At 41.5% G+C, this 22,655-nt stretch overlaps 1 protein-coding gene across 4 annotated transcripts in view; it reads left to right on the top strand.

Annotated features, from left to right (window-relative positions):
- Positions 1–22,655, top strand: part of DPYD (dihydropyrimidine dehydrogenase) — a 735,717-nt gene that overhangs the window by 461,201 nt on the left and 251,861 nt on the right. For all 4 annotated transcript variants that reach the window (XM_070746537.1, XM_070746536.1, XM_070746535.1 and 1 more), the window contains one exon: positions 18,760–18,924. In XM_070746537.1, the coding sequence (XP_070602638.1) occupies positions 18,760–18,924 (165 nt within the window). The remainder of the gene's footprint in view (positions 1–18,759; positions 18,925–22,655) is intronic.

Below are 22,655 nucleotides of genomic sequence, written 5' to 3'. Positions count from 1 at the left end.
CAGTGTTACAAAACAGGACTGCGAGTTTACAACCTCAAATAAATAAATGTCACAGATATCAACTTTACAAAGATTTTAATTTTCCAGACACATTTTGTTATAAAGGACTATTGCAGAAGAGACGGAGTAACGACTCGGACAACAGAGCTGGATTTAAACTTGGGTCATTTTTATTATAATAAATTTGCATAATTTATTGATTAAATTAGCATAATTAGCATAAATTTGCATAAATCAACATATTCCACTATGACCCGGAAACAGTGGACCTGCAGGGTCAAACAAACACTTCCAGGGCGGAAATGACGTAAAAGGTCAACATTCCTGGGCAACTAAGGGCGTAGTCAATGCTGGTCCAGGTGAGGGACCTCTCCCTCACCTGAGACCCTGCCATGCACTCGCATGAGGGGGGTCCCGCCGGCTCACCCCTACCCTGGGACTTCAATAGCGGGACCCAAAGACAGGTTCCCCCCAAGCACGCAGGTAGCACCCACCATGGGCTTGGAGAGAACCTGTCAATCATCCCCAAAGATGCCCAAGGGAGAACGCGCAGTTGCTGAAACCACCCAGATTTCCGCCCCTAACCTGCCTACCCAATGACCAGAGGTAAGCCAATTAACCTAATTAAATGCAAGCACCCCCTAACCGCCCATCCATCTCCCCAGTGTGGAATGGGCGAAAAAACAGCCTGGCCTAATGGGCGAGGCTGCAAAAAATTCCCATTCGGCCCCCAAAGGCGACCCACTAGGCACACTGCAAAATAGGGAAGGGCGGGTGGGTGTCTGCTCTTCTGCTCAGGTCCGGGCGAAAAGGCTTTCTTCCCGGCCTGCTGTCCCTTAAATAGGGCCAGCAGGCCCCGCCCGGACCTGACGTCATGCCCAGCCACGTGGGCAGGGCATTCTCGGCCGAAATCTCGCCTCGCGAGATTTCGGCCGAAAACAAGATGGCGGCCGCCATCTGAAGGGTCCGAGTCTGCCCGGCCCTTCAGCAACAGCGCCGTGGGGCCGGTAAGTCAGCCGGCGATATTGCAGAAGAGACGGAGTAACGACTCGGACAACAGAGCTGGATTTAAACTTGGGTCATTTTTATTATAATAAATTTGCATAATTTATTGATTAAATTAGCATAATTAGCATAAATTTGCATAAATCAACATATTCCACTATGACCCGGAAACAGTGGACCTGCAGGGTCAAACAAACACTTCCAGGGCGGAAATGATGTAAAAGGTCAACATTCCTGGGCAACTAAGGGCGTAGTCAATGCTGGTCCAGGTGAGGGACCTCTCCCTCACCTGAGACCCTGCCATGCACTCGCATGAGGGGGGTCCCGCCGGCTCACCCCTACCCTGGGACTTCAATAGCGGGACCCAAAGACAGGTTCCCCCCAAGCACGCAGGTAGCACCCACCATGGGCTTGGAGAGAACCTGTCAATCATCCCCAAAGATGCCCAAGGGAGAACGCGCAGTTGCTGAAACCACCCAGATTTCCGCCCCTAACCTGCCACGGAGCGGGGGTCAGATCTCTATCTTGGCCCCCCGACTCCCCCCTCTATCCGCGCCAGCTCACGCAGAGACACTGCAGGTCCTATAAGAAAATGGCGTTCCTCAGTTCTAACAGAGGAAGACCAGCAGCCAGGTAAAGCCACAGCTGATCTATGGTGATGCGGGGATGGGCCACAACCACCCCGCTTAACTTGCTGACTACCGTACCCTGGCCTTAACTCCCCGTCTAACCCGGTGAAGGGCCCTAAGGGAAAATGGCGACCCACCAGCGATCCCCCAAGAGGATCTCGACCACACCACCCGCGTGGAGGGCCGCACAGTGCGAAGCCACCGCCGGCTTCGCGAACCTGGCAGATCGAAAACGACCCCCAGGCCCACACCGGTCCTTGCCACCACGGTGCAAGGCCCACTACCTGGGCGCCGCAATGGGATGCAGCCCTCCCAGTACCATCTGGGCGCAGCAATGGGATGCCGCCCTCCCAGCACCAACTGGGCGCAGCAATAGGATGCCGCCCTCCCAGCACACATCCAGGCACAGCAATGGGATGCCGCCCCCGGCACTAACTGGGCGCAGCAATGAGATGCCGCCCTCCCAGCACTAACTGGGCGCAGCAATGGAATGCCGCCCTCCCAGCACACATCCAGGCGCAGCAATGGGATGCCGACCCCTGGCACCGGCTGGGCGCAGCAATGGGATGCCGCCCTCCCAGTCCCAACTGGGCGCAGCAATGGGATGCCGCCCTCCCAGCACCAACTGGGCGCAGCAATGGGATGCCGCCCTCCCAGCACACCTCTGAGCGCAACGATGGGATGCCGCCCCTGGCCACCGACTGGGCGCAGCAATGGGATGCCGCCCTCCCAGCCCCACTGGGAGCAGCAATGGGATGCCGCCCCCCCGACACCACCTGGGCGCAGCAATGGGATGCTGCCCTCCCAGGACAAACTGGGCGCAGCAATGGGATGTCACCCTCCCAGCACCTCCTGGGCGCAGCAATGGGATGCCGCCCTCCCAGGACCACCTGGGCGCAGCAATGGGATGCCGCCCTCCCAGCAATAGCGGTGGAAACGCCCGTCCCACCGCACACCCCGTCTCCCCAGCCAGACAGCCAGGACCCAGCCGCCACGACGGCAGGGTCCCCACCCCGATGGTAACTTGTTGCTGAGTGGTCTCGGAGCGCTCTGACCCCAAGCAACACCGTCGGTCGCGTCCTGGCGGGGTTGAATAGAAGGGGACCAAAGGAGGAACCTGGCCTAAGATCTTACCCGGACCCTCAACAGGCCGTTCGTACCCTAAAACAGGCCGTTGACCGCCGGCGGGCGACTTCCCGAATCCTCCATATCGAGAGGCCGTTACCGCACTAGTGGCAGCGCCTCTCGAGAACGAGCGTTCCCGAATGGCGGGATCCATACTTGGCCTGGCCAAACCCTACATACTAGCACCCACCTACTGAAATAATGAGAGGGAAGGCCCCAAATTGACCCGTCGGCCCGCGATGCGGCCCCGGCCCAACTTTCCCGCACTGTCACACTGCGGAAGACGCCATAAAACCAATAACCCCGCCCCCGCCTTAAACAAGGTGAAGCCGGTCAACCTGGACCTGAATAGTCCCAACCGAAAGGCCACGCTGCCTAAGCTGGACACCAATATGGCCAGGTACACAACTGGGGCAGGCCAGCTATAGGGGTAGCCCGTATACTGCCTGCCATCCCAAACAGTTCACCTGCCCGCTGCGAAGCCCCCCCCTGGGTGCCAGACACTCCCAAGAGTGCCGCAGCCCAGGAAGCCTCGCCTCTTTACTGCACAGTAGCCCCCCGGCCCCTAGGTGGACAGGAAAAGCCCCTGGCGACATCCGTGCCCGCAGGGCCAGGGTCCGAAACCAGGACAACTGACCATGGGACAAGGCGTCACAACCCCGTTATCTAACCCGGGGACATGCCTGGCTAAAAACAGTGTGGTCAGGGACAAGGACCTGTGCCCAAACATAATTGGCGGACAAGCCGCATGACCCTGTCCCTTTTGGAGGACAGGGCGTTCACAACACGGACAACCACTAGGCTGTCACACCAAAATGCACAGTCCTGCCCCCCAAACCGCTCACCCCAAAGCTCTAGAGCCACTATCAAGGGGGAGAGCTACCAAAAGGGTCAAATCCCTAACCAAAGGAGAGGCCCCCATTAGGAGGCCACGCAGACCAGCCCACTGGTCACCCAACACAACCGCAAGCGCGAGTACATGCCGTACCCGAGCACAACTGCAAATCAGCTTCCAAAAGAAGCTCTTGCTTCCAAAAAGACAACCCATTAAAACGTTTTAAGAACTCCGCCACACGCAGAGGTCAGCCCTGACCCCTGCACATAAGCGGGTACGATAATGGGGCAAACAGAGCCCCTTCATCGCAGTACATAACCACCTAGAAAAAACCCTGCCCGGCACCACGACCCGGCGGGCAAAATGAAGTATCCCAGCTAGGTCCCGGAACTGCCGAAGAGTGACCTTCCCGCAGCCCCAGAACCATACCAAGGTGATCCCTGATTTGTGCCAACTTGACCAGGGGCGAACTAAAAGATTGCACCTCTGAGTCCAATTCAATACTGAGGAAGGTAATCCCGGTGGCGGGGCCCTCGGTCCCCGTAGAGGCTAAAGGCACCCCCAACAGAGCGCAAAGGGCTTCGAAGACCCGCATTGGAGCAAAGCAGTGCTCTGCACGCGCAGTCCCCGCCATCAAGAAACCCTCAAGGTAGTGAACGCCGAGCCCGGGCCGCTGCGCCCCCCGAGCGCCCACTCCAAGAAGGTGCTCGAGCTCTCCCAAAAGAGAGCATGAGAGGGAGCCACCCGTGGGTAAAACCCCCGATCACTTAAAAACACCTATGAAATGGAAGCCCAACAGCGCGAAGCCGTCCGGGTGCATAGGGAAGAGCCGGGATGCTGACTTAATGTCGCATTTATCCATAAGGGCTCCATCCCCACACTGCATTACTATGGCCACGACCGCCTCCAAGGATGCGAAGCCGGCCAAACAAAGTTCGTCAGGAACGAAAACCTTCACTGACTCCCTTGTAAGAAAAAACGAGTGGTGAATCAACCTAGATTCATCACCCACCTGTCAGGGGACCCCCCTGAATGGGGAGACCCCAAGATTCGGGAAGGGCGGCTCCGGGAAGGGCCCAAGGCCCCTCCCCATGGCCACCTCTTATGCTGTCCCGGACCGAACAAGCCGTTATGTCCCACAACCAACCGGAGGTTGTTGAACCGAAAGGCCTGCTCGAACCCCCCATGTAAGGGATCCCGAATCCCTTAGAGAAACCTAGCAAGAGAGCGGCCGCTCTCGAGCGGGGGTGGTCGTCCATCAACCAACCCCAATGTTGTTGTTGTAGTTGTTGTTATACTTAAATGGGCTGGGCCCAGTTTCCCCCCCCCCGTAGGTGGGGCTTGCCCTTTCAGGGCAGGGGTACATTGCAGCGGCATGGGAGCCCCGCCTTCCCGCACGCATGGCTATACATACAGAAAGGGGGAAAACAAGTCCCTCTGCCGCAAGCCCAGGACAATGCAGCGAAAGGGTCCCACCCTGTGGTGGCCCCCTTGTCCAATCTCCCTGGCCCCGACGGGTAAGCCGTCAAAAGGGGCGGAGGCCATCTGGCCTGGGTTGGCGGTCAAACCCCCTGCCCCCAAAGCACCAGGCCCTGGCAAAAGCTGCCCCAGGGGCCTGTGCTCTCGCACTAGGAGCCAGGGGGGGGGAAGGGGGCAAACCTGGTTAGGAGTCCCCCACCCCCCCGAAAAAACGCCATAGAATAGAATTTTCTTGGCCAAGTGTGATTGGACACACAAGGAATTTGTCTTGGTGCCTATGCTCTCCAGGTACATAAATAAAATATACATTTGTCAAGAATCATGTGGTACAACACTTAATGATTGTCATAGGGGCCAAATAAGCAATGAGGAAGCAATATTAATAAAAATCTTAGGATATATTCAGAGTAGTTCCTGTTTGCTGCTCTGATCTCCCTTGTTAATATTTTTCTGGCCTGATTAAGTTAAATAATAGCTGTAATGAAGTTTGTCCATGATTCACTGAAATAGTAAAGGCCTGGAACAAACTTCCCGCAGACCCAGTAGCTGAATCCACAGCAACAGCGTTCAAACATGCCTGGGACAAACATACAGCCATCCCAAGACAAAATACAGAAACAGAACAAGGGCAGACTAGAGGGACCAATAGGTCTTTTCTTGCCTATGTCCATGCTTGCCTACAAATATATGACATCATTCCAACCATCATCAGTCTCATTAGGAGTATGATTAATATGTGCCTGTGTACACCATGGTTCTTAATTTACACCTGAGGGAACTGGGGCCCCCAGGCCCCAAGAGGGCAGCAAAAGGCCTCTGCCCAAACAGGCAGCGCAGCAGCATGAAGCTGCCGCCGAGGGCCCAACCGTCCTCCTTTTTCATTTTATGTTGTGTTTTATTGTATTTTATTGTATTGTGTTTTTTGGGGGCCACGAACCGGGAGGGGCCGCACACGCGAGCCCCCACCCTAGCCCCCCACGTCCCCAAGGGGGCTACCAGAAGGATCCCCCCCCCAAAATAGGGGGGGCAACAGCCAAACGGCCTTCCCGCCGGACCCGAAGCCCCCAAACCGTTCCCCGAGCCTCCGATGAGGCTCTCACAATGGCGACCGCAACACGCGGCCGCCTGTTACGTGGGGTGGGGGTGGGGGCCTCACGCGGGACTCCTGCCGCAAGCCCGTTGCTGCCCAAGACTCCTTGAAGATGGGCAGACCGGCAGCCCCGGATGGGCGAAGCGAGCGACGAGCAGTGCCCCAAGCCTCTAACGAGGCCCGAAATGACGGCCGCCTCACGCGGCCGCCGAAAGGCTCCAAGAGCAGACAGCCGAGTGTCTGCTCTTCTGCTCAGGTCCGGGCGAAAAGGCTTTCTTCCCGGCCTGCTGTCCCTTAAATAGGGCCAGCAGGCCCCGCCCGGACCTGACGTCATGCCCAGCCACGTGGGCAGGGCATTCTCGGCCGAAATCTCGCCTCGCGAGATTTCGGCCGAAAACAAGATGGCGGCCGCCATCTGAAGGGTCCGAGTCTGCCCGGCCCTTCAGCAACAGCGCCGTGGGGCCGGTAAGTCAGCCGGCGATATTCTTCACGCCTTATGTATATATTAGATGAAAGGAGTTGTCATTGCATCTGAAATAACACAGCCTGTGGGCCCTTCTCATGTATTTTCTTTGGGATACCTAAAGTGCAGATATGTATTTTAATCATTACTAGATTATTAATCATATTAGACTTTTTAACCTTCTCTAGATAGTGTTTGTTTTACTATCTGCAAGCAACCAAATTGTTCCTAACGTGAGAATACCAAAAATTTACTGTTGCTTTTGTTTTGTAAGATTTTGTTCTATTAGTTCAAACTTCCCCTACATATCCTGAGTTGGGAAGCCATATTTTTATTAAAGTTTGTTTGTAATATGAAAACAGCAATGAATAAAAGCCTTACACTATTTTATTCAGACACTGGGACTTTGTTTTTAATTATGACACAAGCTCTAGGGAAGCCCACTGAAGGAATGAGCAAATTATCATGAATACTTGTAATGCTCCCCACAGAATACTGGATTTAGTTTCTCCCACAAAAATACATGAACAATCCTAGGAAGATACAAAAATATTGATTAAGTGCTTTCTTTAACTGCTGTTGTCTCTGAGAGGGCATAAAAGAAGTCATATTCAGAGAAGGGGAAAATTGATTTGAAATTCATAAGATTATCTGGCTCTGTTATATTTTTTATTCACATAATATGCTTGGCCTTTTCTTATTCCTTTTCTTAAATGTTTAGTGTTACATGACTGCTGCCAGTCTGTTTCATACCCAATCTCTAGATTTGTAGCATCCAGCATTAAATATATCAACATAATTGTGGAATTTCATGCCTCTAGCAAGCTGAACATTTGTCTAATGCTTCAAATCCTTAACCAAGATTCTTGACATGGAAGAAACTATGGATGCTGAATCTTTCTTTAACACAGCAGCTACTAATGTTAATAGTCCAGAAATAATTATAGTAGCAGTATAGACTTTTAGTGAACAGTTTATTCTGTATCAAGGGATGACTAAAATGTCAGAACTATAGATTGATATTTTTTTTAAGTCAGAAATTTAGAGGGGACATAAACTGGCATATCATTGGAATTTCTATAGATATTGCTATAACATTTGAATGTGTGTATCAAATTAGTCAGTATGGAAAACTTTAATTTCCTCATTGTCAATTTAAGCAATTTAGTGGGGAGCCAGAAAACTGAATGTTGTTACCACATGATTCTTGACAAATGTATATTTTATTTTATGTACGTTGAGAGCATATGCACCAAGACAAATTCCTTGTGTGTCCAATCACACTTGGCCAATAAAAATTCTATTCTATTCTATTCTATTCTATCAGTTCAGAGATGTATCGGTAAATTCTGTTCTTTATTCTGCCCACTCCTGCTTATTATTCAGTCAGCAAGCACACCCTTCGATGTTATTTGAGCAAAAAAGGCACTGGGATAATTAAAAATTTAGTTGCACTTACGGTAGTTTTCATTGTAATAAATGTGAAAAAAATACTCAGTTTATTTAACTTAGAACCATATTGATCCAAGCAAGAACTAGATTATAAAGAATTCCGTTTATATCCAGTTAATTTCAATTTATAGCAGTATTTTAAAATCTACTCTGCACGAAATGATTTGTGGATTGCACTTTTAGAACAAAAATGTAGTGGTCTACTAAATCTGTTAGAAACATGAAGTCTTATTTTGCATAATACAACTAAGTACTTGTTCAAACTTTACTACAATTATGTTTTACTGAATTGAGGGTCTTTTATCCACCCGCCCCTCAAATGGTTCATAAGGATTGTTCATAAAGAGGCCACTGTGACTTTCTCTCTTCAGCTCTGACATTTAATAAGTATTAACCACAGCTACAATCTGAAAGTTATTTCACTTAATGAACATACCATCAAAGCACCAAAGTACTCTGGATGCGGAAAGGTCATATAAATTAACTCCTGGGAAGAAGTTGTATGATCATTTTGTTTAAACTTTTACATCATTTATAATGAAAGGAAACGCACAAAGGTTATATCGTTCACTATACACAATTATTTTATATGCCAAAATTAAAAAAAAACCTGGTTTAAGAATTTAATACCATCTCATTAATTTCTCTCCCCCCCCCCCCCAAAGCTGCAACAATTCCCTGTGGGAAAAAAACATGATTTTCTGAACTTCTTGTCTCCTCTCTGTTTTTCTGCTGGTTTAGTTCATATTCCTGATTTGTTTGTCTTTCAGTTTGGAACATGCCTCTCTCACAGTTCACAACCAGTAAAATAAAATGCGTAATAAAACTTAGCAAAGGTCAGTGTTGGCCACAAACCCCACTACCTATCCCTGACAAATACTATGTGCTTCATTGAACCTTGTCAAGCATCTCTCCTCTTCTTAAATACAATACCAGATAGCAGACATCTAATTGCTAGATCAGGAATGGAAATGTTTGACTACCCCACCCCCCCCACCTTTCCACAAATCCCTGGCCAATTAGTATAAAATGGTCCATGCGAAGAACAACATGTTCACACACTGGGAAACTACTAACAAAATTGGAAGGAAGAGTCAGATGTGACCTTGAACCCTTGGGCAGTTACAAGACGCATAAGACACACACACACACACACACACATACACACACCATGAAATGTTATCCAGAGGAAAGCAATCAATCAATATGTGGAGGTTCTTTAATATAAGTTGGTGGGTAAAATTGTCCCCACACAAGAGATCTTATGAATCACATTGTTTTTCAGAAGATAGTTTCAATTCCCACATCCTGATGATGTTCTGAGAAAATTTGAAGAGCCAACTGTTATCCTATCCTATGGCTAGTGTTGAATAGTGTTGGTTATTTTGCAATATTGTATCTTCCCATCCATCCAATGTTGTTTGGTGCCTGTTCTTTGCATTGTTGGTCTTCTTTTCAATTTGTAAGTCTCCCAAAGTTGTCTAAATAAATTTAAATAAATATATAATATGTCCCATGGAAGGGCAAACAATTCATGAGAGGAAGAAGCTTGAAGAGAAAAGATATAAATAGTCCTGGATGTATCTGAGTGACAAACATCATAGACTTTTCTCATTGTGCATGTTCTACTCATTAATAACTCTGTAGCATTAATATTTAATTTGGGAAAATGTAGAACTTATTTGGGTATAAACATGAGATGATTATTGTAGAGAATTCTATAAACAAAGATAATTATTTCCTATTTGATTTCATTACTGGTTTTCATTACAAGCATTTTGGTTGAGAGCTATGTCAGAGGCTTGGTCCAATAAAATAAGTGACAGATAAAAATGGGGCTCTTTAACAGGATAGCGCTTTAAAATGGAATCAATACATACATACATACATACATACATACATACATACATACATACATACATACATACATACAATTTTTTGCCACATTTCTTTTATCTGTCCTATTTATAACTGAAGTTTAGCACAAATGCTGATGATTTGCCACCATTGTCTGTATTATAGTTACTATATTAATTTATATTTATATATTTTATTTATATTCACCTTTTATCTCTATTAATAATTATAGGTACATGTATTTTATAGCTACATTTTCCAGCCTAAAGTGGAGGAGTCTTGGCTCACAACTCACAAGCAGTCTGGTATGAGGTCACCACCTCAGTTTAATTTAAACATCACGAAGTGCTCAGCAGTGCTAACGCATTGATTGAACAGGAGCCCTAATCGGGGTGGTCCAATAGTCCTTTTCTGGCCCTGCAACTGCAAGTGGCCTCCCCTGGATTGGGCCCAGCTAGAGACCTGCTAGGAGTGATCCCAGAATCTCCGTAACACGGAGGAGCATTTTTATCTCCCCCCCCCCCAAAAAAGCTTAAATTAATATTTATTCAGTGTTAAGCCACACTGAGAGGTCTGTAAGGGGACATGCATAAGTGCACCAACATGCATACTGTCCTACTGTCTCCATTTATTTGTAATAATTTCTTATGTTCATGTAAATGAATGAATGAATTAATTAATTAATAAATAAATAAATAAATCAGCTGGGCCCACCCACTCACCCTTTTAATAGCCTGTCCTATTTATCTCTGGCTTTGTTCCCTGCTCACAAAGCTCAGCTGATTGCCATGCCTCATCTGCTCTATTTACTGCAACTGCCTAAGATTTACTATGTGTTTGAAGGCGCACGAAACTGAGGAAGGAGTGTGTGCAAATGAACCAGTTGTAAAAGTATATACAGCCCACGTCTGATCCCAGGTGGGAAATTTAAAATGGTAAATTTTAAATAGTCTGGGTTAGGGCCAGACTATTTACGGGACCGCCTCCTCCCTCATACCTCATTGCGGCCACTAAAGGCCCACAGAGTTGGCCTTCTCCAGGTCCCGTCCACCAAACAATGTCGATTGGCAGGACCTCGGGGAAGAACCTTCCCAGAGATCTGCACTATCTCCACCCTACTGGTCTTCCGGAAAGCTGTTAAGTTCTGAATTTTCTGGCAGGCCAAAAATTAGGTTGATTATAAGTATGCATGGTTTTTTATGTTATTACTTTTTTATTGTATTGTTGGTTTTTATTATTAGATTTTAACTGTTTTTTATTGTTGTTGTACTTATTCCTACTATTAGCCGCTTAGAGCCTGTTTTGGAATGAGCGGCAGATAGATGGATGGATGGATGGATGGATGGATGGATGGATGGATGGATGGATGGATAGATAGATAGATAGATAGATAGGGGAGGGGTTGGCTGTTTTATCTCTCTAGCTCTTTCTATTGGAAGACTAGATAGGCCAAATAGGATGGTGAACTAGATTTTGGGGTTCCTATCAGCATGGAAATAGTTTTGCAGTATATAATACTGGGAGTGGTTTAGAGTTAATCTAAAATAGCTAGATTATGATTAGCTCAATTATCCCTCCCCTTTTTGTTTTAAGTATATACTGTCTTCCTTCAACCTCATTAATTTTTAAAAATGTCTCATAAGGTGAGAACAGAGATAAGGAATTATTTTCACTTTGTTAGTTTGGCATTTATTTATTTATTGATGGTTTTAAAATATGTTAAAATTGTTTGACTGAAAATGTTGGAGACGTTCTCAATATAAAATGCATTGACTAAGCTTGCTTGATTGGGTCTTGTTTTAGAGTAATCTGCTTTGGTGAAATATTTGGTCCCTTGTGTGGATACTTCTAGTCTGCCCTGGCCACTCCAATAAAGGTAGAACTGACCTGAAAAGCCCAAAGAATAAAATCATTGATTTTCACATTATTAAGAAGCTCACCCACAGAATATCTCATGGGAATTTTCAACCTGTCATAACTGAAAACTATGTGGAAACGAATACTAACTTTTGGTGACTTTCAAAAAAAAAAAGACTAGTGGCCCTATTTAGATGAAAATGTGTTTTTGCAGAAACAGATTTGATTGATCTTACCAATAAAATCAGATTATAAACTCAGAAATTTTTTTTAAATCATATATTCCTCAAGGAATTGATTTGGTGTGTTTGTCAAGTGACCATTAAAGCCTCTAATCATATCTAAAATAACAAATTATGAGGGAAGTGTATATTTTATGATTATCAATTCATTTATAGCACTAAGATGTTGTAGCACATTTGATAGGACAATATTACAGTAAAATTACAATAAAATGTTTTTTAAATAATTTGGGCATATGATTTATACTGCTATGTGTGTTTTTAGTTTTTTCATAAATTGTGATGCGGGCCATGTCATGATCAGTAGCAATCTAGTTTAGGTGTGGGATGGATTGTACAAATATAATATATAGCTGGTTCAAACAATCATAGTCAATGGGTCTACATCATATTCTAGATTCTAGATAGTGACAGACTATCAGGTGCCCTTCCCAGACTTAGCACACTATTTTCATTAATGATTTAGAGAATGCTTATTAAATCTGGAGTGATGCAAGATTGTTTTTATTCATAGAAGACAGGAAAAAAATTCAGAACAATCTTGATACTTTGCAGAAATGAGCAGGAAAGAAAAGAATTAAAGTTAACAGAGCTAAATGAAAAGTTCTTTGTTATCAAATATACAGGTGTAGGATGAGGATATGCTATAGGAATCTTGTAGTAGTAGTCAAATAGAAACTGAATTTAAACCAAAAATGTGATGTGAAGGCAATGTCATCTGTCATCTGCACTTCTATAACTGTCTGGTTTGGTTTTCAACCCAACAAGACCGACACAGACGTTAGAGGATAATCAGAATTACAGAAAAAACTATTGTTGCCAACCTGCCTTCCATTGAGGACCTGTATACTGCATGAGTCAACAAGAAGGTGGTGAAAATATTTACTGACTCCTCGCATCCTGGACATAAACTATTTCAACTCTTACCCTCAAAATGTCACTAGAGAGCACTGCATACTAAGACAATTAGACACAAGAACAGTTTTTTTCCTGAACGCCATCACTCTGCTAAACAAACAATTCCCTCAACACTGTCAAACTACTGTATTTACTAAATCTGCACTACTATTACTATTAATTTTTTCTCATAATTCCTATCATCCATTTCCTCCCACTTATGACTGTAATTTGTTGCTTGTATCTGTTCTGTCTGGGTGCCCCCAGACTTCAACACCAACTGAAAAAAGCAGCCAGACACGCTGGTAAAAGCAAAGGCACTTTATAGTTGGAAAAACAAACACAGAGAAAAACCTGTTCTTCCCCACAGATAGGCTATGAGGCTTCACAGCAGAGTCATGACGGCCAGACAATACAGCAGACTTCTTGCTGGCACACACACCACTGTAGAGAATAAGATCCACGTCTTTCTCCCCAAGGTTTCAGCCTTCAGGGCCACAAGCCAGAGTCAGAAACGCCAAAGATCACAGCCAGGTCCCAGGACTCCCAAAGATAATACTCCACAATACAGGAAGGGTGGGTCTGCCTTTTCAGCCTTTCTGGGGAGAACCACACCCAAACCCAGCTGTTGCCTATTTAGGGCTGGAAATACCTGGCTAATTGTCCCCTTCGTTGTGCTGCTCTTCTCTGCCTGAGATCGATGATGGCTTGTGCATTTTCATCCAAGGACTCCAGGCTGCTTGCTGGGGAGAGCTCCACCCCGGGGGACTCAGGCTGTTCTCCCTCTCCCTCGGCCTGATATTCCTCCTCCCCGTCTGCCTGGGCCTCCTCCTCCTGTTCCTCATCCTCCCCCTCTGAGCATGGAGCCGGCAGAGGTTCAGCCGTTCCCTGAGGAGCCTCAGATGGAATCACAACAGTATCCTTAAGATTTTTATTAATATTGATTGTTTCTTCATTACTTATTTGACCCCTATGACAATCATTTAAGTGTTGCACCTCATGATTCTTGACAAATGTATCATTTTCCTTTATGTACATATGCACCAAAGACAAATTCCCTGTGTGTCCGTCCAATCACACTTGCCCAATAAAGCATTCTATTCTATCTATTTAAGCTGTATCAATAGCAGTATAATTCCTAAACATGCCAAAAAAATCCCCTTAAGAAAGTTTCATATAAAAGCAACAAATATTAGTGCTTCAGGAAATTAAGCTGTATGAAGATGGACTAAAGGTAGCTATTAAGGGGCGTACATAAGTGTGCCTTTCGTCCTCTGTCCAATTGTCTTTCCTTTCTCTCACTTATCATATATATTTTCTTTCTTTCATATATCCTCTCCTCTAAGTTCACTTTTACCCTTATACATATTACTACATGTCTTTTTTTCTTCCTATGTATTTGTGTATTGGACAAATGAATAAATAAAATAAAATAAATAAATAGCTTGGTATGTTTAGTCTTGACAATATAGACAGGTGAGGGGGATACAATAGGACTCTTCCAATAGCTGAAAAATATCATATAGAAAAATATTAGGATCTCTGTATTGTTTTTTTTAAGTGCAAGGCACAAAGTATCAGAGTTAAACTACCAGAAGACTGATTCCTACTGAACGTTGAAAATAAAAATCCTAACTAAAAGAGCCCTGGAATGGCAGAACAAATCACCCAAAAGGTGTTGGATTCCCTTCATTTGAGGTGTTCAGAAAGTGAGACCGCTGCCTTGGATGCTTTAATTCGAGTGTCTCCACTAAACAGAGGGTCTATGGCAATAAAATACTCACTTGGATATAGAGAGAGGTATGCTCTGTAAAGTTAAAGGAGGTAGTCCCCTTCTATTAGCACAGTACTAGGATTAAAAATAACGAACTGAATAAATAACATACCATTTCAAATCTTCTGTTCTGTAAATATTCAAACCTATTGTTTCATGATGTTAAAGGTATGGCAATATCTAAATGGTGTGTATTGTCTACCATTTCCAGTTGGCTGATAGTGATTTTGTCAATTCAAGTGATGCCACATTTATTTTGAGATTGCACCCCAAGCACCTATTACTATTGACACTACCTTTGCTTTTTTGCCATAATAATTCTACTTCTATTCTACTTCTATGTATTTTCTTATCTTTTAAAGTTCTTTCTCTTCTATTCTGCTGTTTCCAGGTACTGCTACATACTCAGTTCTTTTTCCTATTGATAAATATACATTACAGTATCCTCATCTATAAAGATTGCCAAAACAATTATCTGAAAATTGGGGTGTTGTGTGACAAGTGCTTTGTCCCAGAACTATTTTGCATCTTGTTTTCCTTTTATATTCTATATTCTTTTTCTAGAATATTCTGTTCTATTTATCTATAATCCCACCAATTCTTAATTGCAGACATGTATAATTTCTTGCAAATGTTATTATTGTTGTTGCTGTTGTTATTTTAGTGGGAGGAGACACTGACAAATGCTGTGTTTTGCTAAATATACATTACAGTATCCTCATCTTTAAAGATTGCCAAAAAAATTATCTGAAAATTATACTGATTTGTAGTATCAGGATATAAAGACAAAATGTAATAGAAAAGGTTCTAAACACCATCATTTTCACAGTTATTATGGAAATGTCATCAGTGCCTATTAACTGCTGCACATTAATTAGTATGTTTTCTCTATATATGAATGTATATATTTGTATATTCATTTCTACTCATTTATTTCATAATATATATAGTCCAAATAGAAAAACAACTAAAAATTACCAGACATTTACATACAATATGAAGGAAGTCCCTTTATTTTCTGCTATGGTAGCACTTGGCAGATTCAGGAATAAATAATCATTTGTAGTGAGGGTATGCCTTATCAAACATATGCAGATCAGCACTAATTAATGCTAATTAACGTTTCCTGTCTATCTAGTTGGAAAAACGTCCAAATGTTATGAAATCAGTTAGTGTGCCTATTACCCTAATTGTTTTATGTGGGATGGATCTTAATTAAAATATGTAAATTGATCTTAATTGCCATATACTAATGGGGGTTCATGTTATCGCTCCAGAAGTGACAAGATTGTGAGTAGGGATACTTAACCAAATACCTCTATGAAATCCTTAACCAAATGGCCTTTACCTAAAATTGTTTTTATTTTAAATCTGTAAATTTACTTCTATAAATGATTTTAAGTGTAGGTGATGTTTCCAAACAAGACAATAATGTTAATGATTAAAATTTAAATCTGAAATATCCTTTAAACCTTTCCTATTTTTGAATGAAATGAAATTATCATACAAAGTTTTTATTCAAAAAACAACATGAATAAAATAATCAGAATACTTAAGAAACTATATTTTCTAGTTAGACATAATATACAGTTTTTAAAGAAACATAAGGGCTGAAATTTATTTATTTATTTATTTTATTTATTCAATTTTTATGCCGCCCTTCTCCTTAGACTCAGGGCGGCTTACAATATGTTAGCAATAGCACTTTGCCTAAAGGGAATGCCTATTGTCTACAAATTCTGCTTCTCATTTCTAATGTAGACTAAATTTAGTGAATGGTACAAGAATAGTTGTCTGCCACTAAACTGGATGTTTGCATTTGAACATTTGAGTTTATCTCCTGAAGGAATTCTGCGTGTGTGTGTGTGTGTGTGTGTGTGTGTGTGTTTGTTCAGTCATAGTTAGTATCCATGAATGAAACTAAACATATAAAATCAGATTCAAATATAGTTTTATTAAAGCATTAAAAACACTATGGAGACACACATGGTATAAGAAGTAAAGAAATATTAATTTGTTTATTTATTTGTTCATTTACAGATTATAAAACAAGTAAAAGATAGTTGATAATACAGAGTTAAATTATTATTGGGAACTATTCTAAAACTGAACTAAGAGAGCTATGAGCCCGACAGGATGGAATGAGGTCTTTTTTATTCTGTCACCCATCTCCAGAGAATCTCAGAACAGTTGAAAAAGCCATAATAATATTATTTCTGGAAGTCTGAAAAAGAGGAGAAAGGTCTCACCTCCAGTGGTAGAATGTTACATAGGAATGGGGCCACAGCAGAAAAGGTTCATCTGATTGACCTCACTTGTTTCCATTTTTTAATAGATGGGATCTGTAGCAGGCCTCTCCTACGGGCACAAGTGGGATGAGCTTGTCACATCAAGGGAGAGACAGCTTTTCAGATAATCTGGACCCATGCCATGTAGGGCTTTATAAGTAACAACCAACCCCTTAATAAAGTAAAGCAAAGCCAAAAATGAATATATACAATGAAATCAAAATACTAAAATAAAAGACTTCTTCATGTTGTCATCACAATTTAGGTTACTTTAAGCTTTCTTATAACAATAGTAGCCAATAAGAACTTAACCAAGTCTTTTTGTAGTAGCAGGGTTCCTGTCCAAGAATAGAAAGTAAACCATTACCCCTTCCTGAAAACCTGATATTTACTAAGAGGTAGTATAGGTAACATGTGCTTGTTGATTTGTGTAATCAACATACTAATTGAATGTTGTTGTTGTTGTTATTAGTAGAATGATAGTAGTTATCATTCATAAAAATCATAAAAGAACCCAGTATAAAATACATAAAGTCTTCTCTTAATGACCCTAATTGGGACTGGGATTTTCCTTGTTAAGTGATGCAGCTATTAGATGGTGGAGCACAAAGCCACTGGGGTAGCAAAGAGTGCAGAGTGGGTGATCTAATTGGAACGCAGCATGGCAAGATTGGCAGGAAAGTGAGAGTGAGCAGCAGGTGTGGCCAGAGCATCTCAGGGCTAAGCCCAAAGATGCCACAGTGAGATCCAATTGAGTCCATTTCTTTATGGGATCTTCCACTTTAATCTTGAAAGAGTAAAGTTATAAGCTTCTAACCTAATAGATGCACATTAGATAGGGAGATTCTAAGGTGAGCCTATACTGAAACTTTTCCTCCACCTACCATCCAATACAGGATTACACAGTCTCTGGTCTTGGGCCTGATCTGGAATGTGCTGCCTCCTCCCTGGGAAGCCGCATTGCTACTGCCAACTACTACCCTCTACTCCAGTGATGGCAAACTTACGGCACGGGTGCCACAGATGGCCCGCGGAGCCATATCTGCTGGCATGTGAGCTGTTGCCCTAGCTCAGCTCCAACGTGCATGTATGTGCTAGCCAGCTGATTTTTGACTCTGGGAGGACGTTTTTGGCTTTCAGAGAGCTTCCAGGGAGCTGCGGGAGGACATTTTTACCCTCCCTGGGTCCAGGGAAGCCTTTGAAGCCTAGGGAAGGCTAAACACAAGCCTGCTGGGCCCACCAGAAGTTAGGAAACAGGCTGTTTTTGGTCTTCAGAGGGCCTGCAGTGGGGGAGCTGTTTTCGCCCTCCCCAGGCATTGAATTATGGATGTGGACATGTGTCACAATAGCACATGTGTCTTTCAGCACCCGAGGAAAAAAAGGTTTACCATCACTGCTCTACTCCATCTTTAGATGTACATTCTATTATAAGCCAATAGTGTGCAAATCAACCAAAAGGCCATAGGTAGAGGGGGGGGGGGACAAGTGGGAGGAACTTGAAGCTCCTCTGTGGTCATAAATGTGGGAGGCCTGCCAAATGCCCAGTTTTGATGACATGACCACAAAGACAGTACACTCATAACTTCGAGACCAGGTATAAATATCATTTGTTCAGTGCCATCATGATTTGGCTTGCTGAACAAATGATCATAAGCAAGGCCTACCTGTATGCATCTCTAGAGGGCAAAGTTTCAGAACTGAGAAGTAGAAATACTTTTATTTTCTCAATTTGAATTGCTGATTTTTATTTTTTACTCTTTTCACAGGACATTGTAACAAATGTTTCCCCAAGGATAATACGTGGATGTACCACAGGTCCCATGTATGGTCCAGGTCAAGGTTCCTTCTTGAACATTGAGCTGATAAGTGAGAAAACAGCAGCTTATTGGTGCAGGAGTATTACTGAATTGAAGTCAGACTTCCCTGACAAAGTAAGTCAGAATGAACTGCAAAGAAATTCATGTGTCAAGTAGAGATTCTCAATACATTTTTTCATAAAATTGGAATTTGTTTGAAAAACAGTTGCTACCATATTCATTCACTTTTCTGATAATCATAATAAGTGTTTTCTGTATTTAAAAACCTACAAATATGTTTGGCCAGACATGAAGGGGGATAAAGAAAATGTTTATATACTGTAATAAACAAAGCATCTGCTCAAATTACTCTGTCAGTAGCACAGATCTGACCCCTTTTCCAGCTTTTGTTCACAGATGCAATGCTTATCTTGAGGTAAAGGTACTGTACTTCAATGTAGCCATGAAATTCATTTATTAGAGAGATAAATTTGTTTTCTCTAAAGACAGGTAGATTTTTTGTTCTGTGTTATAAAATGCTGGGGGCAAATAGTCAACTTGCAGAAATAGTTCCTTCCTTTGGAAAACCGCATAGTACCAGTTATGGTATATTATATTCAGCAACAACAACAAAAACAAAATGTTCTTTTTAAAACCTGACTGAGTGAAAACCATGAATGAAGAATGACATTTTGGTAGAAACAAGAAGAAAACAGAGTTTAAAATACAAGAGAATTATTAGGTAATAATTACAGTAAAGCAAATTATTGCATTATTGTAAATATTAAAAAGAAGAAAATATAATTGCTTTTGCATTACAATGCAGTAGTTTAAAGACTGAGTTCAAAAATTTATATGTTAGGAATTAAAGCCTTTGTTATTGTTAAAGTAGTTGACAGTTCTTTTGGTTAAACTCTGGAATCAAAGGGATTTATATTAACATTATTCAAATTTTAGCTACATTATGTTTCAGTTACAGAGAATCATGACAGAAATTGAACAGAACAACAGTAAATAATCAAAATAAATGATCAATTTATTTCTGCAGGGGTTGAATCCTGATTTAATTTCATTTGTGTTTCATATAGCCGATTCTTTTCTTCTCCTACATAAATATTTACATGGCTATTACAAGCCATGGATAAAGCACTGAAAAAAGGCAGTTTTGATGTAATTGCATATATGGTTCCTTCAGGATGTTTTGGGGGGTTTTTTGCACTGTTGAATGGTTTGCATGTAAGCATTCATAAAATATTGCAAAAAGGGAAAAACCATCTGATTACTAGTATGAAAAATCACCTACATGTGTAAAGGGATAAAGTACTATGCATAAATATATATATTTTTTATAATGGGGCAAATTTCAATTAATTATTATATTGTTTTGATATAATGATACTTGCATAGCATTAAAATTATTGACATATTATTTCATTAACTAATACTATTAGAAATAAAGAAAAGATAAATAAATATTAGTATTAATTACAATTTAGGATATTGATATATTAATATAAAATTAATTGGCACCATATAAAACAGCACACAATACAATAACAAAGAAACTCCTGCAATTTCATCAAAGTATTTGTTGTACAATGAAGGTTTTTGTCTTGAGCTAGTTAATTAGTGTTGAAGTCTTCAATGTATATTGCAGAGGTGTCAAACTTGCATTGTCACAGCATTATTACGTGATGTAACCCGACTTTCCCCCCCTTTCACTAAACCGGGTATGGGCATGGCCAGTGCATGACACATCAGGCACATCTCCCAGGAGTTTAACACCCCTGGTATATTATATACATACCCGCACAAAGATTTAATAAAGAGAAAAAAATATAAAATAGGCAAAATCAATTTTACAAGAATTTTGACTTGTGCAGTCATTTGGAATTGTGAATTCTATTTGGTTAGATTTTTCTTCCCAAGTATTCATGATTTTTTCCTAAAAGAATGAAAAAAAATGAATTGATTAATGGTATCCATGGATAGTCAATGCAAGTGAAAATCAGACTGGCAAAAGTAACTCTTTTTTTAAAAAAAAGTTACTGTTAGATTTGTTCATCCCACATACTTTCATTCCCCTATTTTCCTGAGGGAAACATTGTCTCTTAATGAAAAAAAAAAAATCAGAGGAATTCAGAACAGGGCAGACTGAGCCAAAGAAGCAATTAAGAAAGAGAATGGAGGAAGGAACTTCTTGTGCCTAAATGCCTGAAATACATTTTATAGACAAAACCAAGAGATAAATGACACTTAAAAAGACTTATTAAATTGTTTTCAAATAAAACTGCAAGAGCTGCAGATCAGGTGTTTTTCTGTCATATCTTAATGTAGCTTTCAGGTAAATATGGCAGCACATAAAGTGAGTGTAAAATTTCCATGGAGGTATTTAATTCAGTGACTTTAATTCAGTACTTATTCGTGGCATAGTTATAGAACATTTGATAACTTAAAACATCTTAGCCAAACACTTCTGTGACTAAAATGTTGTATATCAATGCTATTTGACAACTAACTACTTTGACTATTGTTTCAGGAAATATACTTATCAACTGTAAAAAATACAATTGTTCAAAAAATCTTGTTACTAAACAAATCAAGCATCTCATATTACAAAAACTAGATTTTAAACAGACATATAGATTTGGTGTTGGTTACAACTACAGGTATTTGAGGTTGGCATCATATTTAGTCTCCATATAAATCAGAATATAATTCTTCAATTTTTGTTTTTCTTCATCTTTTTCTAATTTAGTTCTTGCCTCAGAAAATACGCCAACATGCATTTAAAATAAGTATTTGTAAAAATGCATTTAGAAATATAAACATTTAAATAAGATGGATATTTTTTTGCAGATGCAATATAACTTAGATTGTACATTGCATGTATGAAAACAGAACTTTGCAATTGGGAATAAATGTGTGCACATTTACAAAATATCAAGATTTAGATTTCTGAAACTATACTAGTATAAATTAGAAAGATTACATACTACTTTTCTGAAGTTCACTTTATAGGAGGACGCCAATTTATGACTCGATTATGATGTACCGGTATTTATTTGGATGATATACTACATGTTATAGACTGGAAGCATTAAGTTTTGACCTCTTAGAAAGTGACCATTCTTTCTCATAGTGCACAACTGCTAAAGGAAAACATACAACGTGCCATAGTATATTTTTTTTCACAGAAAATAATATATATGTGTGTTAAGGTCTTGAGAGAAAGAAAAGAAGGAAATTGGTTCAAGAGTTCAATTCCACAAAGTTCCAGTAGGTTTATCTCAAGTTGCAGGACTGCAGTCTTCTGAGTATTCTGTTGATATTCAAAGATCTTTTTTTTAATAAAAAGAATAGTAAGGCATATTGGAGTTTTGTATTTTCAATGTAAAGTACTATTTACTTAGAGCACAAGACATTCGTCCTGTTGGATGAGAACACATTTCACAGTTTTATGATGACTATAAGCACATCTTGAAACACATTGCCTCAAGGTGTAAAAAAGGAGAAAATTAAAGCCACTTCTGAAACATTCTGCCAGGCTTCTTGGAGAAAATGAATTGAGAGCTTCTTTTGATTATTGGGAAAAACAAATCCTTAATGGCTGGAAATAGCTTGAGTACTCACATCACAGGATCTTAACAATTATGCTAATGCCTCTGCTGAAAAATCCTATATGAAGGAACACAAGAAGAGCTGCTTGTAAGAAAGAAACGGCACTACATTACAGCTCAGCATCTTTTTCTCCTGAAATCATTGCATTACATATTATGAAAAAGTGGTGGATATGTCTGTGGTCTTTTGTGCATCTGTGTCTTGAGAACATGAATACATTTCAATCCAATTGGTTTTGCTAAAAA

Source organism: Erythrolamprus reginae, chromosome 3 (genome assembly GCF_031021105.1).
Source record: "Erythrolamprus reginae isolate rEryReg1 chromosome 3, rEryReg1.hap1, whole genome shotgun sequence".
Taxonomy (NCBI): Eukaryota; Metazoa; Chordata; class Lepidosauria; order Squamata; family Dipsadidae; genus Erythrolamprus; species Erythrolamprus reginae.
Note: the sequence above shows the minus strand (reverse complement) of the source record. Positions and strands in the feature narration are given on the sequence as shown.